Genomic DNA, 17459 nt, shown 5'->3' with positions numbered 1-17459 from the left:
CTATGAGCCTGGAAAGGCCAATTTCTATGCTCTGTTGTCATAACTGAACAATCTGGTCAGTGTCCCAATATATATCCCTAATCCTGGTGAAATCACCATACTACTGAAGTCCACTATTTATTTTCTGGAATGTGTTCACATCTGGTCCACACAAACATTAGTTAACATTTGGTTTACACAAGCAGTTAGTTCTCTGCACATTACAACATCCCTTTATACAAGTCTAAGCTAGTCCTGATTTTTGCTCAAGTGTTTCCTTTATTAAACAAAGGGTTAATAATTCTTGCAAAAATCCATGTCATGATAACAGTATAATTTATGTACCATAACTTACTCTGTTGAAAATATAATTAAAGGCAAAATACATACATCAACAATGAGGAAATCCAGCCAGCACCAGGCATTCGTGAAATATGTTTTAAAGCCATAGGCCACCCACTTCAGAAGCATTTCCAGAATAAAGATGTACGTGAAGACCTTGTCAGCATACTCCAGCATGGTCTTGATAGTCCTGCGCTGTTCAATATATATATCTTCAAAGGCCTGAAAACAATTTTTAACTGAGTTTTAATATGTAAAGGTTTATAGTTCTCTTTCTAGAATTAGAAGTTTCAAGTTTTCCCCCTGCCTCCTTTATATAGTAATACATTATAACTATATAAAGTTTTGTATTACTGTTTTTCATAGGTTTTTAAGTGTTTAAACAGAGATATTATTTTTATATTAATATAATCTGTACTTTTGTATTTTGGTTTTGCATTGATTATTTTAATGAAAACTGGTATATAAATAAATAAATAAATAAATAAATAAATAAATAAAATAAAATAAACCACAGGAAAACCTTGTTAATCGCAGGTCCAGCACCTGCAATTTCACGTATCCACAGTTGGGTAATAATGACACTCCACCTTGGTATATGTGGGAAAAACCAGCAGAAAAGTGGTTAAACCCACATATCCGCAAGTCGGGGGTGGCTGGAAATGGCTTTGGAGGTCATTTCTGGCCACTGTTTTGACTTTGGGAGTCATTTCTTTAAAAAAACAAAACAAAAAACAGGGCACAAAAAATATTTTTGGCTGGTTTTTTCCCCTCTTGGGGGGCATCTTTGGACTCCTTGAGAATAGTGGAGCATGGTAGAACACTTTATTTTGCCAATTTTATCCATTTTGGGGATGGTGGTGAGGGAACATGACCCCACCCCAATTTGCATTCACTTTAATACCCTGTTATTCGCAGATTAGCGATCTGCACCACCTCTGCCCACAGAGAACAGAACCCCCACGAATAAAAAGGTTCTCCTGTATTAATTCTTAAGTATTTTTTTCTTGTTTGTTCATAAATAGTTAAGTATAACTATGAACAAACGGCCGCGGGCTGTCATCTGGAAGGCTGGCAGATGTCTTGGAGGAGCCCCCACTGCTGCCCCCCACTGCCTCTGCGGCCATTGCTAAAGGTATGGAGGAGTACCCTTTCTCTTGCCCCCATTGGCTACATTTAGGATAGGGATTAGGGAATGCCCCTTTTACTTGTAGAGGGGAATTCTGGCTGGATTCCCTTTTACAAGTATCCCCAAATTGGGTTTGGCCCAGTTCAATGGGCAAACCTGGAACCGGACCAGATCCGGACCGGATTCAGACTTAACCAGCCAAACCAGTTCCTTGCACATCCCTAGACTTTACCGTATAGAACATCCTGCCACACTGAAGAAGGTTGGCTTGATCATGAGTTTCTTCCAAGTCATTTACTTCAAGATTTCTGTCATGCTCAACTCCCATAGGCCACTTTCAATATCAATGGACAATCAATATCAAACTTTCAACTCTATATCAACAGTTTTATTCTAGATTCAGTTTAATCCTCAGCTTGAATTAAGTCTATCTTGGCTTTAAAAAAAATCACTTTACTAACCCCAGTATTGGGGTTAGATATAGTGGTGTACATGTCCTGCAACATAATGTGGGCATTGCAGACTTTCCCATGCCACTGCAGGGCTTTATCCCATGCAGCAATGGTAATGCACAAGAAGGCAGTACCAGAACTACTGACCTCTTTTATGATTGCCCACTGTGCACGACTTCCATTATTCCCAAATCAGAAACTGTGCGGTGTGAGCAACATGTGATTGCAGAAGGAGTCAGTAATTCTGCTACGGTCCTCTTGGACACACTATCACTGCATGTATTAAAGCCCTGCATGGCTGAGTGTGCAATGCCCATGTTTTTCTGCAGGACATATAAGCCATTCCCTTTAAACCAGAGATAAAAACAAAAACAAAAACGCCCTGGTGAAATGTACATTAGTAATGTGCAATTTTAATATAAAAACTAACTAAAATAAATGTTTTTTAAAAGAGAGATTAAAATCATTATTTTTTTAAAGGGAAGATTAATGGCTGACATCCAGAGCAGCATACCCGAGGCACTCTTAACATCCAGCAGCATGCATTGCTAGTCCCTGTGCTGCTGTGTTCTCCCCCTTAAGTGTTGGCACTTTTGTGTGAGAGTGCAAATACTTTCTGGAGCTTGTCTGAGCTCTGGGAGTGCTCTGTTAGAGCAGAAACACATTGTTTGGCCCTCAACAACACGTTTCCGCTTTAATAGAGCACTTCTGGGGTGTGGGTGAGCTCCAGAAAGTATTTTTGCTCTTGTGCAAAAGTGCCCAGGCTGCAGGAAGAGAGTGTAATGGTACAGGGCCTAGTGCTGCATGCCTACAGATGTTCAGAGTGCTGGCGGAACACTGCTCTGGATGTCAGTCAATGTTTACAGTATAGGTATGTGTGGTGACCCCATTGTTAATTTCTTTGTGGGATTCCATTGACCCCTGATGTGCTATTCATGCTTTTTAAAATTTCTGCTTCACTATATGCTAGGAATGTGAATGAAACAAACAAAGGTGTACATACACACTAATGTTGTGCTGGTGCTATGGGACAAGGCTATTTTTGCCTTCTGAAGTTCTCTACACCTCCCAAAAATATCTCCCTGAGAGTCACATGAGCCTTAGGGACATATTTTGGGAGGCACAGTGGGGCTTCAGAGGGAAGGGGAGATTGGTGCAAATCACATCTCCTCCATAGCACTGGTTCAGCACTAAGTCCAGATGTTAGCAAAAAAAAAAATTCAATACTGGAAATTTAACATTTTCTCATCTTAACTCTCTAAATAATATAAAGCAGCAATTGAGGCGATTCTCACGATCGGCCAAAATCGGGCTAAGGGAGTCTAGCCCAATTTCGGCCGAGCATGAAAACCACCAGGCTTGCAGGTGAGCCCGGTTTCTCCAAAGCAGGTAACTTGCTTAAATACCCCTCCCCTTAAACGGAGTTAGCGGAGAGAGTTTTTTTGTGTATGGCCGTGGCACGGCTCCACGCCACAGCAACACACGAGGAGACCCCCGACCGGGAGGCTGCAAGCAAGTGTGGTCTCTCCACACGGCCCCCGATCCCCGTAGCCCCCATCGGCTCCGTGACGGAGCAATCAGTCGTGTGGGCGGCCAATCCGGCCACCCAGGGCTGCTGCCTTGATCATCTGTGGGGAAAGTGGGCTAAGTCCACTCTCCCCACAAACTTCCTCTCGGCGCTTCCCACTGATTGTGGGAAGCGCCTCATTGGGTTGTAAGTTTTTATCCTGTCTGGGCCTATTTCGATCCTTAATACCTCAGCCAGCAGTTTCATCTCCCCTATTCAGTTTAGTTGGAATTTAACTGCTTCTAATAGTTCTATAGTGAAATCCTTAAATTAAAAACACACATGCACAATGCAGGATGTGGTGGAAGGTAATAAAGAACAACTGACCCCTTCTGTAGGAAAATAACATGGCACAAGTTACAGGAAGCTTAAAACAGCTATTTTTTACCACTCTGGGATCAGCTATAACCCCAAGGGGTTCTACACTACAAAGTGTTCAAACATGAAAATTATGTGTCTGGATTGTTTCATATTCTAAGGTTCTGTGAAAGCAACAACTTTTCAAAGCAAATAATTGTTCCATGTACAAAATTACCAGTGCACCACTGCTGAGGAGGATCATGAAGACAATAAAAGTCTCAAACCAATTATGTTCTACTATTTTGTAGCACGTCTTCCGAAGATTCCACCATAGTTTTCCTTTCCCATCTTCAACGCTGACTTCGCAGCACTTGAACTTCCGAATACAGCCTGGCAAAATATGGCAAATGAGAGTGGGCAACACATAATTCTGAAGCAGCAGTTAACTCATGATTTATTCTATAGTCAGCCTAGAGCAGAATATATTCTTAAAATAGAAAAACATCTGTCATCATGAGCCCCTGGTGGCGCAGTGGTAAAACTGCCGCCCTGTAACCAGAAGGTTACAAGTTTGATCCTGACCAGGGGCTCAAGGTTGACTCAGCCTTCCATCCTTCCGAGGTCGGTAAAATGAGTACCCAGAATGTTGGGGGTAATATGCTAAATCATTGTAAACCGCTTAGAGAGCTTCCAGCTATAGAGCGGTATATAAATGTAAGTGCTATTGCTATTGCCATGTAATGGTACAGGTGGCCCTCGTTATCCGCAGTTCTGTGTATCCACAACTGGGTCTTAGAGACCCTGTTTCTTTATCTGTGGGTAGAGAAATAGGCGATGAATGGCAGGAAATGACTTCCAATGTCATTTCCAGCCGCCATTTTCCAACAGAGAGTCATTTTGTGGCTCTTAAAATAAATAGATAGATAGACAGACAGGCCAATATCTGGCCATTATGGGGATTTGGGGGGTATTGCTGGAGAGCTGGAGAATAAGGTACTGTCCTTTTCTTCACTTATTTCTGCCCCAGTTGCTGTTTTGGCCTCTCTCTCTTTTTGGTTAGGAACCTAACCCCCCAATTCCCACTGACTCAAAGTTTTGTTATTCAAGGTTTCTGTATTTGTGCCTATAGGCAAGACTGCCAACCCCTGCGAATAACGAGGGCCACGTGTACATGTTTGGCAGTTAAGTATCTCATTTCCCGGGGGGGGGGGATAGATGCCAACTCAACTGTGCATTCACATTTCTGACACATCAGGAATAGCAGGGTGCCGTTTAGATGTGGGAGCAGAAGGCTAGGACTACAGGATCTTTATCACCAAGGAATGTTTCTGAGGCACATTTGTGGGGAAAGGCCACCCACCAGGTTAACTTAAGACTCTCCTCCACACACCCAGAAGAATCCTAGAAGCAGGGTTCTAGATTCCTTTGCATGCCAGCTCATGAAATTTGGTCATCCATGTTGAGCAAAACATCAACATGGATGATAAATTCTAATACAATTGTTATGGTGCATATTTTTTTCTCCACTAGATTGACATTTCAGTGGAAGCAAAAAAATAAAAAATAAAAAATTAATTGAAGATGTGTAGTAACAACTTGTATCAATAGAGGACAGGAATGAAAACACACACACACACACACACACACACACACACACACACACACACACAAACACCCTGATATAAAGGTAAAGTGTGCCATTGAGTTGGTTTTGACTCCTGGTGCTCACAGAGCCCTGTGGTTGTCTTTGGTAGAATACAGGAGGGGCTTACCATTGCCTCCTCCCACGCAGTATGAGATGATGCCTTTCAGCATTGCTGCTGCTCAGTATAGGTGTTTCCCATGTAGGGAACATACCAATGGGGATTCAAACTGGCAACCTCTGGCTTGCTAGCCAAGTCATTTCCTCACTGCGCCATTAGGTGGTTGTAGTTTACATCACTAACCTTCTGTAAAACAGGCCTCTGGTTCAAGAGCTTGTTCAGGTTCAACCTCTGGTTGCTCTCCTACTTGGGGAACTCCAATGTCAACTGTGCTGCCTTCAGATGAACTAGATGCATTTAGTTTCTGCAAATGAAGCCCCATGCAAAGCAGTTAATTATTCCTATATGTATGGTAACACTGGATGTACTTAATGCATTCCAAAATGCTCTACATGTACTTAAAAGCTCTAAAATGAAGAGCAGAGTTGCTTATGCAAATATGTAATGCCAATTTGCTTTCCTGTAGGTGAGGTCACAAACAACATGAGGTGGATCTTCCCCATGATGCAAACAACTTAGTATATTCATACAGGGAACCACAATTTTGAACCAATTTTGCTATTGAGATGGGCCACATACTGAACTGAACATTCTGAACCAAGTTTACATTAATGCTCAATATGACTAGTGGATTATTCAAACCATGTTATATAGAGAGCACCATGAATTGCAAAGTGTTTCCCCCAAATTATGACCAAACCAACTGAAAGCTGGGAGAAGTATTTTCATGTCTAATGCAGATAGAATATGGAATTCTATATTTAATATTTTTCTTCCCATTGACATGAAAACACATATAATCGGTTTAACAAGTATTTTTACATTTCTGTAGTTTTGGAAAAGAAAGCAGCAGATTAATTCCAGAGCAAGAGCCATTATTTTGCATTCTCTTTTGCCAATGCACTTGCACAGCTGACTGTGCATTTCGAAACTACTTTTTATTCTTACATGGTACACATCTATGTCCTCTTAGTATAGAGTGAAATATGCATATTGTTAACATAGCAGTTGAAATGCCAGGAAAGACCTCTATTTTGGAGAATAAGGCATTACATCAATGATGAAAAATGATGTCATCCAAACTTCCAACTTGTTTACTGATGCTATTGAGAAAAACTAATGGGGTGTAACATGAGTAACAGTGGACAAATATGAGTACCATAGTGAATAAAAGTAGTGTTGATCATAGCATTCTATAGCCTTGTATAATGTTATTACCATGTAGCGTATAACATCAGTAAAATGGCTGCATTGGTAAGTAGCTATCTTTATGTGGGGAATGATGTAAGCAGATGGTGAATAACGTATACTTGTGTCAATGTATTGATATAAAAGGTAATTCTTTACATAACACTCCAAACTAAATATATAGGCATTATTTCTTGGAATCAAGCTTTTTCATGGACTTTAACCAACTAAAATATTAGGTTGGTGAAGAAATCCTTTACCAGTTTTGTTCCATTTTTTTTTAAAGCAGAACTATTTGATTACAATTTTGAATTAACTAGAAAGGTCTCAGATGATCTAAGCTATTTCTGACAATTCAAAGCAAGATCAACCACTGCTCGCCTATTTCAGCAGTTCACCTAATTTCTTCTGGTTTGAAACAATTTCACTTCATTCAAAAGAGTATTTGGCATTCCAAATTGATCAGTTTCAAGAAAATCTCAACAGATTCTATGAACTTCATCAGAGTACAATCTGAGCTTTTCTATTTTTTTTAAATGTGTTTTTACATTTACATTAACAATAATAATACTAAACCCACCAGAACTAGATCCAAGTCCATGATTTTTACATGAACCTAAAAATGACTGGTGTTAACTTTACATCTCCAAAGAAAAGACATAAGGTTTTAAATGTACTTAATAGCAATAAACAAAATATATACTAATGACTGGGGAATCACTGTTATCCTCATGAATGCTGATTTTATATTTCATTGAAACCACACAATTTCCACGTAGATATAGTTATATAAGAGGAGCACAACCATAATACACTTGTTTACAATATTATTTTCAAAAACAAGTTTCTATTATGATTATGTTAAAAATACATAATAAGACATTGCAATGGATTTTCTCCAAATGTCCAACTCAGGGTTTTTTTAGTTTTTTGTTTTTTGTTAAAGCATGAACACCTGAAATAACTTTTTAATCTGTAATCCTATTAATCTTATTAGGGGCTAGTAAGTAAACAGCTTCTTGATTCTGTGTTCTATTTGATATCTTGCTTGCTTTTGGTGACATTTTTTAGTAGTGGGGTGGGGAAGGTTTTTTTTTTTAACCCCTTTTGGAAAATTCTAGCATACTTGGGGCTGCTTCATATGATATATTTTGTATTTGGGAAATGCTGATTCAAGGCATCATCTATTCACGGCTCATGCATATAAATATGCGTAAAATGACTTATCTTTCAAATTATACACAGAGAATAGGAACTCCTTTACCTAAGCATAGTTTTAAGGAAACAGTAACAAATTATACACACGAGCACACCATCAACAATGCTATTAGGTCATTCTCACGACTGAACTGGGGAAAGTTGGCAGAGAAGCAGCCCCTTACCTGCCTCCCTGCACATTATCACCGCCACCGCCCCCAAACAGGCTCTGATGATCAACACCACAGTGAGCAGCAGAGCCAGGAACCAGAGGAGGAAGTCCTCCAGCATCTCCAAGAACGTGGTACATTGCAGGATTCCCCCACTGCTGGGTGCTTCCCTATTCCCTGTAGGGCTGCTCATGTGGAGCACCAGGATCGGGCCCAATCCCGGTGCTGCTCCAGTGGGTAGCCAGAGTCTTTTACTTGGGCTAATACTGAGATAGAAGAGCACAAGCGCACCCTTCTACCACAGTCCCTGGTCATGTGCACACTCGGGCTGCCTGTAGCCTGAGCATGCACAAACCTGGGTGCTGGGTAGGCTGTGCAAACCTGGGTGTGGATGCTCGTGTGCATGCGCGCACGCACGCTCTCTCTCTCTCTGCATTGTAATTGAATATCAGTCCCTAAAACACAAAGTATATGAACTAAAGTGCAGTTTTACTGAATTCAAAAGGACTGACTTCCTGGTAAAGATGTTTAGGCTTTGGAAGCCACACTGTACAGTTATGAATAAATAGCTCAGTAGTAGAGCAGCTGCATTGTGTGCAGAAAGTCCCCGGTTCAATCCCCTGGCAGAACTGAGATAGATCCCTGGTGCCAATTTGTGTAGAAGATACTGAGCTGGATGGACTAATAGTTTGACTGAGAAAAAAGGCTGGTAATTATATTTATAAGTCCCAGGAGACTTAATGATATATTGGTCAGTGTGCAGCCTAATAATTTAAATGTTAATACACCATTACTGTGCAACTTTTCGCTGAAGTCTTCAAATCAATAATCTATGCAGGACTACGTTTTCTGGGATATTTTTTTTAAATCCATAAATTTATCAAGCCAACAAATAATTAAATGGCAAAACAATCCTGGTAGCATCCTAAGAACTAACCACAGTGCACAAATCTTTATGGAAGTTGCAAGCAAAGAACAGGTAGGCCTGTTAAGTTTTTAAACAGTTAAAAATGTACATTCACTGTTCTAAAAGATTCATTCAGAGCTACTGTAAATTATGATTATTCATATAGTACCATCAGTGTGCACAGTACTTTACACACTGACATGGTAAAACTGATCAATGATTTATGTTTTAAAAAAATTAAATCATCATCCTCACATTAACTTTCTGCCTTTGGAAAATTGGGTGATGTTGATTTTTTCAACATTAACAGAAGATGCAGTTGTCCATGCCCTGTTTAACCAACATTCGTAAGATTTGGTAGCATGCAAAAATACTGTCTCTGTGCATGTCTCTGTGCAACAAGTACATGTTGTCTGCTGGCAGGGAATTGTCACAGGCAGACAGACATGGTATGTATCGGACCTAAATGCAAAGAGGTAAACAGTAAGCTTATGATGCACACATGTAGAGGTGTTGTGGAATGTCTGGTCAGACGACACCACCTGGATATATACACCACTAGGGTATATAGATAAAGCCCTCAAAAAATGGGTGAGGGGCCATCTTGAGCAACAAGGTTGTGGAATCTAGAACATTCTCAGAGAATCAGTGGACAGAACAAAACTCAGAGCAAAGTCTTCTCATTGCTAAGAGTACATTAGTACACAATTAAACACTTAGGTTGACATCCTAACAAATGCTGCATATATGAAGCCAAAGGATGCATGGCTGTACAGGCAACACTCCGTGTTCCCCCTTCCCTGGGGAAGGGGAGATCAGCGAAAATAACCTCTCCTTTGGAAGCATCCACACTCCAAAAGCAGGAGCATGACCTCTGTGGGTGTGCATCCTTTGGCTGCATGTGTGCAGAGTTCATTAGGATATTGGTGTTTGTGTTAATTTAGGGAAAGGTACAAAGATGGAGACTTTTGTGCACCAAAAGTGATTATTTTATGCATGCTGACCACCCACTTCATTCCAAGAGAAGGACCCAATCCATATGCACAAAGAAATGCAGATGCAGGTTAGATACCCCTAATGCAATGAAGGGATATATACATGCACACTTTAAGCTTCTGTGCATAAACTGGAATTCCCGTGCACAGAAACCACTGCTGGACTGAGAGGCAGATTCCTATAATGCTTCATATGCATTTCATTAGTATGCAGTTTATGCAGTTCATTAGTAAATAAAAACAGAATAATAACATCCTGATTACTATTTTTTTAAATAGATTGGAATTGTATAAATAAAATGTTGCTTGCATCATTCCATCCTGAACAGTGTCTTATAGCCTTAATGCTGCAGCTACAGCAGAGCAAAAAGCCAAGCCAAACCAAAATCATGATATTCTTTTGGAAAATAAAGGGAAATCTTACAGTGGTTCACATTTTTGGATGAAGAAAGAAATTAGTAACTTATATGAATTGCATTCTGAGCATGTAAGCCCAAAGAATAAACAAATATGAATTCAACAATCATTGTTAATTTTGGACATTATGTGCAGTTCATTCATCAAATCAAAATGTTAGAAATTTCTCGTTCCACATGCAAACAAAATGATCAACCAAAGGTCTGAGAGATCATGATCAGAAACACAAACAGCCAATCTCCATTAATGATGGGGCATGTATCTAGATTTCATGAATTGTAAATTAAACCTTTCAGGTTTCTTCTCAGTGACAAATTGTTATGTTTCTTGTAGCAGGCTGTAATAATAGTATTCTGATTAGTTTACAGAGCTTGAATTAGACATTGCACAGTGTCCAAACAATTGAGAAAAAGAAAGCACTTTGGGCTTTTGGTATGCTTTACTTATTGAAAAGTATTGAGGTATGCTTTACTTATTGAAAAATAGCCTTTCTGATACTGAGGTGCCTTTAAAAAAAAAAGTGGGAAAGCGCTGCCTTTGAAGCTCTGCCCACATGATGAGGCAACCCCGACTGAAGTGCGTAGAAGAGGAGAGGCAACAATTGCAATCCTTAATCACAGACAAGTTTATCAGGGTCCAGGATTTGGCGAGGGGGGTGAGCACAATGAGGTGAGCAGAGCAGAGGCACCAATATACACAATCCACACAGGCCATGATGAGTATGCACTCTGTCTCAGCTTGCCTAGTGTGAATTTCACTTTGCGCAGGGAGGGGCACATACCAGGCTGAAAGTATAGGCATAAAGGCCTGTGGGGCAGCAGGTCTTCACCATGTGGGCTGACTCCCTCCGTCTGTGCAGCTTCCTATCAGCAGCCATCAGGGGGCCTAAACACTTGGATCCCTGGGCCAGTGACAACTACTGTGCCCCACCCTACCCGCACCCCTCTACAGCCTTTCAGTTCATAATCTCTATAGTGGCAAAAAATAAAGTAAGCTTGATATAAGTGGCCAACATCCTGGCTAATGAATTGCCAGTAGCATTCCAGACTAAGGTGGGGGGAGGGAGAGGGAATAATCTCCCCTTCCTTCTATAGTCGAAAATATGTGTCCTTGAGGCAACTGAACTAGGGAGGAACTAGGGAAATCTCCAGAAGTAGCTTCATTCAGAGTTGGGGCTTTGTCCCGATCCAGAAGGCTCTGCTTCCGGGTCCTACATAGATATCATCAGCATTTTTAAGTTTCACTCTTTGAGTTAGCAATCCCAGATGGGCTAGAAGTACTGATGCACTTAAAGATGAACTTGAGTCGGAATGCCAGTCATTGCTGTATCTGGGAAGTGGCTTCAGACTAGTCTTCCAATGGCCATGCTGAAACCAGTGGAAAGAGCTTCTGTGTGACAGCTGTTCTATACTGTAGAGTTAAGCTGTAGAGCAGTTTGCCAGGAATTTCTACTGGTGCTGTGGAAATTCTGCATTAGATATGGGCAACCCACAGGGTAAGATGCTCCATAATTTCTTAACTGCAGCACAGAGTAGTCACCAGGCACAAGCTTTTTCACTTGGTCTCCACATGACTGCCATTAAGGGCAGACCAGCCCTGATCTGATCAAACAAATTGAATTTGATTGCCCAACTGAGGCTTCTAATTATTTTTTCCTTGCTTATACTCTTAAAGAAACAATTATGGAATGAATATATAGAAAGGATTAGGAATATTTAGCCCTGCTATAACAAAACAGATAAACATAATTTACAATATATTGCCTATGATGTTTTCTTTGCATGGCTCTTTGAAGCAATGAGATCTGGAATTCAAACAAGTTAACTAACCCATCCTAATTCCAGAATTAGTAGGTTGACAAGCTTTTTTAACAGTTAAAATATTGAAAGGTCCCCCCCCCACACACACATTTCAAGAAATGCTTTGCAGTGCAGAATGTCAACCATAAACACAACAGCCTTCAGGAAACATGCTGATAAAGGGATTTCTGAAAAACAATATGCTATGGAAATTATGCCACTAAAAAAAAAAAGATGGTTAATTTATTTGAGTTGAGATACTGTACAAACCTTAATGTTCTTTTTTGGGGGGGGGGCACATAAGATGCATCAAAGGGTACACTGATAATCAAAGAAAGAGGAACAACTTGCAAATATTTTAATATTGTTTTGGTTCTCAATGCTTCCTGATTTTCATATACCAAACACACACAAAAAGTAAAAATACACATGATTTCAAACTATTCTTATTCATGTTACATTAAATTTTTTAGTAGCTCTGTCATGCTTTCATTCAGCAACATAAAAGAGAAATACTTTTCAATGTAGTGGTTTAAATAGAAACTAACATCAGATATAAGCATGGTCATCAGGGAATCATCACAGAGAGCAGCAAAACAGCCTAATTAATGATGTTCTGAAGATGAGGTGTTTTTAAAACAAACTTTGCACATGATTCCCACATTCAGACTAATTTACATAACTTGCAGGACCCGTTGAAATTTAATTTTTTTTTAAAAAAAAAGCTAAATAAAGAACATGCTAACAGTCTCAATTTAATATGTTTAATTAAAGCATTATGATTTTGCAATCTGCCAAGGTGTGGAAATTAGGTGAAAGAGATGGTGGGAGCTTGTAAAGCAGAGAGGGAGAGGACAACACAGACAAGCTGAGTTAAAATGGCTTTGTTGCACATAGTAGTGGACAGAAATCTTAAATTTGGAGAAGTGATGCTTTCTTAATTCACAACACTAATAAATGCAGTGCAGACACCAATATCCACAGACAGTAACCTACATGCAGAAAGGGGTTTCTGTTTCTCCAGCTAAAGAAAGCGGGGATAATCCATTGGAAAGCTCACGTGTACAACAGCCCCTACCCCCTTGAAATGTACCACACTGAAATAAATCACATGAGTTTGCAATGACTTTTTGGGGGGGGGCGATTCAAATTCAGCTATGTGAGCAGGACCATATGTGAGCACTCATTTGTGAGTTAGGTGAGCTATGAGTGCTGCTGGAGCCATGCTGCCACTGGGCGGGCTGCTGGGGGGTAGAGTTGCTGATAGTAAGTACCTTATCCTTTACTTCTACAGTGCCTCTCGCCAGCACCCCCTGGAACTGCCCTCACTGCCGGGGTTGTAAAGGCCAGCTAGTCAAGAATCCCTCTATCAGTGTTCCCTCTAACCGGGACGCCAAGATGTTATTGACTACAACTCCCAGAATCCCCAGCCAAAGGCCACTGCAGCTGGGGATGCTGGGAGCAGTAGTGAACAACATCTGGGAATCCCTGTTAGCGGGAACACAGCCCCCTACCCCCTTTACAAGCAAAGGGGAATCCTTACTGGATTCCCCTTTACATAGCAGCACAAACTGTCGAACTGGTTTGAAGCGAACCGGGCCTGATTTGGTTCGAATGCTGACCGGGCCCCTTCCTTGAAGGCTGGTCCAGTTCATGATCAAGCTGCTCGAACTGGCCCAATTCACATCAGACCATTCATGCATACCCCTAACACCTAACTCAAAAGAATTATTTTGCTGTAGTTATGTCAGTCACTCTTGTGAACCATGCTATAGGCTGGGCTAAGGTACTAAACCACTGCCATGTCTTGCATACTGCAATTGGTTTTTGTATGGCTCACAGCAAAAGTAAATGGAGAGTGGTACTAGCATCACTAAAAGTGACATTTTCATTGGTGGTATTGTATGGTGTGTTTTGGTGATGCTGGAGCTGCAATGCATTGTTAAAGAAAAGATATAGCAATGAATGGAATCCACATTGTAAAGTCAATGAGAGTTTTGACACTGCCTGACATCCAGAGGCACCTAATGTGGGTGGTACTAATCTCCCAGTCACCTTAAGTGGCGCAGTGGGGAAATGCTTGACTAACAAGCAGGAGGCTGCTGGTTCGAATCCCTGCTGGTACTATATCAGCAATATAGGAAGATGCTGAAAGGCATCATCTCAAACGGCACAGGAGGCAGCAATGGTAAACCCCTCCTGTATTCTACCAAAGAAAACCACAGGGCTCTGTCGGTGCCAGGAGTCGAAATCAACTTGACAGCCCACTTTACCTTTTACTTTACTAATCCCCCTGTGCTGCTGTGGCCTCCCAGCAACGTGTGGGTGCTCTTGCGCTTCTGTGCAAGAGCACAAATATTTTGAGGAGCTTGCCCGTGCTCCATAAGTGCTCTTTAAAAAACACATTGCTGACGGTCAAGTGATGTGTTTCCAATTTAAGGAGCTCTTCTGGAGCATGGGCAAGATCCTCAAAATATTTGCACTGTTGCACAAAAATGCAAGACCGCCCATGGTTTGCTGTGAGATCATGGGAACATGGGGAGATTAGTACTGCCTGTGTTCGGCTGTTCTGGATGCATGCCAGCCACTGAATTTAATGGATGTGATTTTACTCACTATTAGTACTAAACAGATACAAGTCTCAAAGTGGATATTTTATGTCAGTTGGTCAATGATATATTGGTAGTATTACTACTTTGCAGGTTTATTTCCCCCCCACCCCCACATTTTGGTTCACAATTTTAAAAGAAGTTGTCAAGATGTTGTCTGTTTTGTATCAGTTGCACAACTGAATGACAATATATATATAATATATGCACTTAAGCTTTTGAAAACTGCAAAATCATGCACACTACCCAATAATAAATTTAAGCAGTATAAAAAACACCTCTATTTGACGAAGACATTGATCCTTTTGTTTGCCTGTCACTTTTTACCTCCCAGCTTCATCTGAACGAATGCTTTTCAAGTTAAATAAATAACATGCACTTTTACATCTTGCTATAATTATATGGCAAAGATCACAGGTTCATTGGAGTCCGAATTCTACAAATGTTGGGGTTGCCAATCCGGTCTGACCATGCTGTGATACGAGTCATCTGACTCAGCAGGGAGCAGCCGTGAAGGTTTCTAAAATATTGCAATGGATGGGGAAGGAAGATGACTGAGTAGCATGCAGACCAGTCAATACTATCTATTTAAAAAGTGATCATATAGAGGTAGAACTTGCTTAGGTAACCTGTATGTAATTGGTGATGCACGTTGCTCTGTCTGGTAAAAAAGCACCAGAGCTGCATTCTTGAATGATCCAGCTTTAATCCTGTGAGAAGTAAGAATGGTAGGAAATGAAGTTTATGATACATCACCTCTGCTTTCGACTTTGGATTCTCATGTATGACTTGGCTGGCAGATATTATTACTATATGTTATCTAGAATCACACGGTAAAAAAGCTTTATTTGTTACATTATTAAAAATGGCCTTCTTGATATGGTCAGAATGTTATTGAAAAGCAGACAGGTAACTTGGAGGCCGATTCCTAAAACGTTGAGAATGCCTCCAGAAACTGTATGGACTTCAGTTTTGGGTTGGATTTTCAAGCTGCAATTAATCTCATGGCCATGTACACGACTAGTGAGTTCATAAACACATTCAGATGCAATGTTTTTGTTTTCTTTAAACATTAGTATGACACAGAGTTTTACAAAGAAAACTAATAAATACTATATATTAAATAAATAAATGCTTTCTATGTTTTTTTAATGCAAACAAATATCTTAAAATGCACTAACAAATAAATCAGATGTCAAGTTCATGAAAATAGTCTTAAAGCTTCTTAAATTACATGTGGACAGCATGTGCAAAATTCTGTCTTCACAGAAATGGGTGGGGCCAAAAGGTCACCTGCTCTAGCCATCTGTCCCACAGGTAGAATAATCCACACACTAACTAAACCCTCCACCCCTCCTGTCCCGTCAATCAGTCCAGACTACACTGGGTCACATACCAAGTGAACTACAGATAGGGCTTCCAGGTTTGCCCTTCTTCCTTGGACTTACAAAAAGCTTTTGTCAAAGTCCCCCATCAAAGGCTCCTGAGTAAACTTAGCAGTCATGGGATAAGGGGAAGGTTCATGTGTGGACTGGTAACTGGTTGAAAGACAAGAAACGGGGTAGGAATAAATGGAGAGTTTTCACAATGGAGGGAAGAAAGAACTGGGGTCCCCCAGGGATCGCTACTGGGACCAGTGCTCTTTAACTTGTTCATAAATGATCTAGAAGTTGGGGTAAGCAGTGAAGTGGCCAAATTTGCAGATGATAGTAAACTATTTAGGGCAGTGAAATCCAAAACAGATTGTGAGGAGCTCCAGAAGGATCTCTTCAAACTGGGTGAGTGGACAACAAAATGGCAAATGCAGTTCAATGTAAGCAAGTGATGCATAAAGCGATGCATATTGGGGCAAAAAACCCCAACTTCACATATGTGAAGTATTATAATATACACTGATGTTATAATATACACTGATGGGGTCTGAGCTGTCAGTAACAGACCAAGAGGGTGATCTTGGGGTAGTGGTGGACAGCTCAGTGAAAGTGTCAACTCAGTGTGTGGCAGCTGTGAAAAAGGCCAATTCCATGCTTGGGATCATTAGGAAGGGGACTGAACATAAAAACGCTAATATTATAATGCCCTTATACACATCTATGCTGCGGCCACATTTGGAGTACTGTGTGCAGGTCTTGTCACTGTATCATAAGAAGGACACTGTAGAACTGGAAAAGGTGCAGAAGAGGACACCCAAGATGATCTGGGGCCTGGAGTACCTTCCTTATTAGACAAGGCTACAGAATCTTGAGCTTTTTAGTTTGGAAAAGAGGCAACAACAGGAAGACATGGCAGAGATATATAAAATGATGCATAGGGAGCTGCCATATACTGAGTCAGACCATTGGTCTATCAAGCTCAGTATTGTCTTCACAGACTGGCAGCGGCTTCTCCAAGGTTGCAGGCAGGAGTCTCTCTCAGCGCTATCTTGGAGAAGCCAGAGAAGGAACTTGAAACCTTCTGCTCTTCCCAACGTGGCTCCATACCCTGAGGGGAATATCTTACAATGCTCACATTTCTAGTCTCCCATTCATATGCAACCAGGGCAGACCCTGCTTAGCTAAAGGGACAAGTCATGCTTGCTACCACAAGACCAGCTCTCCTCTCATAGACCAGCTCTTCTCATGCATGGAGTAGAGAGAATAGACAGA

At 40.7% G+C, this 17459-nt stretch overlaps 1 protein-coding gene across 2 annotated transcripts in view; it reads right to left on the bottom strand.

Annotated features, from left to right (window-relative positions):
• Positions 1-17459, bottom strand: part of LOC128330810 (sodium channel protein type 2 subunit alpha) — a 161478-nt gene that overhangs the window by 25912 nt on the left and 118107 nt on the right. For both annotated transcript variants that reach the window (XM_053264186.1, XM_053264180.1), the window contains exons 18-20: positions 5716-5836; positions 4005-4159; positions 370-543 (exon numbers count right to left, since the gene is read on the bottom strand). In XM_053264186.1, coding sequence (XP_053120161.1) covers positions 370-543; positions 4005-4159; positions 5716-5836 — 450 coding nt within the window. The remainder of the gene's footprint in view (positions 1-369; positions 544-4004; positions 4160-5715; positions 5837-17459) is intronic.

Source organism: Hemicordylus capensis, chromosome 1, assembly GCF_027244095.1.
Source record: "Hemicordylus capensis ecotype Gifberg chromosome 1, rHemCap1.1.pri, whole genome shotgun sequence".
NCBI lineage: Eukaryota > Metazoa > Chordata > Lepidosauria > Squamata > Cordylidae > Hemicordylus > Hemicordylus capensis.
The sequence above is the reverse complement of the archived record's forward strand: the minus strand, read 5'-3'. Positions and strand labels throughout refer to the sequence as shown.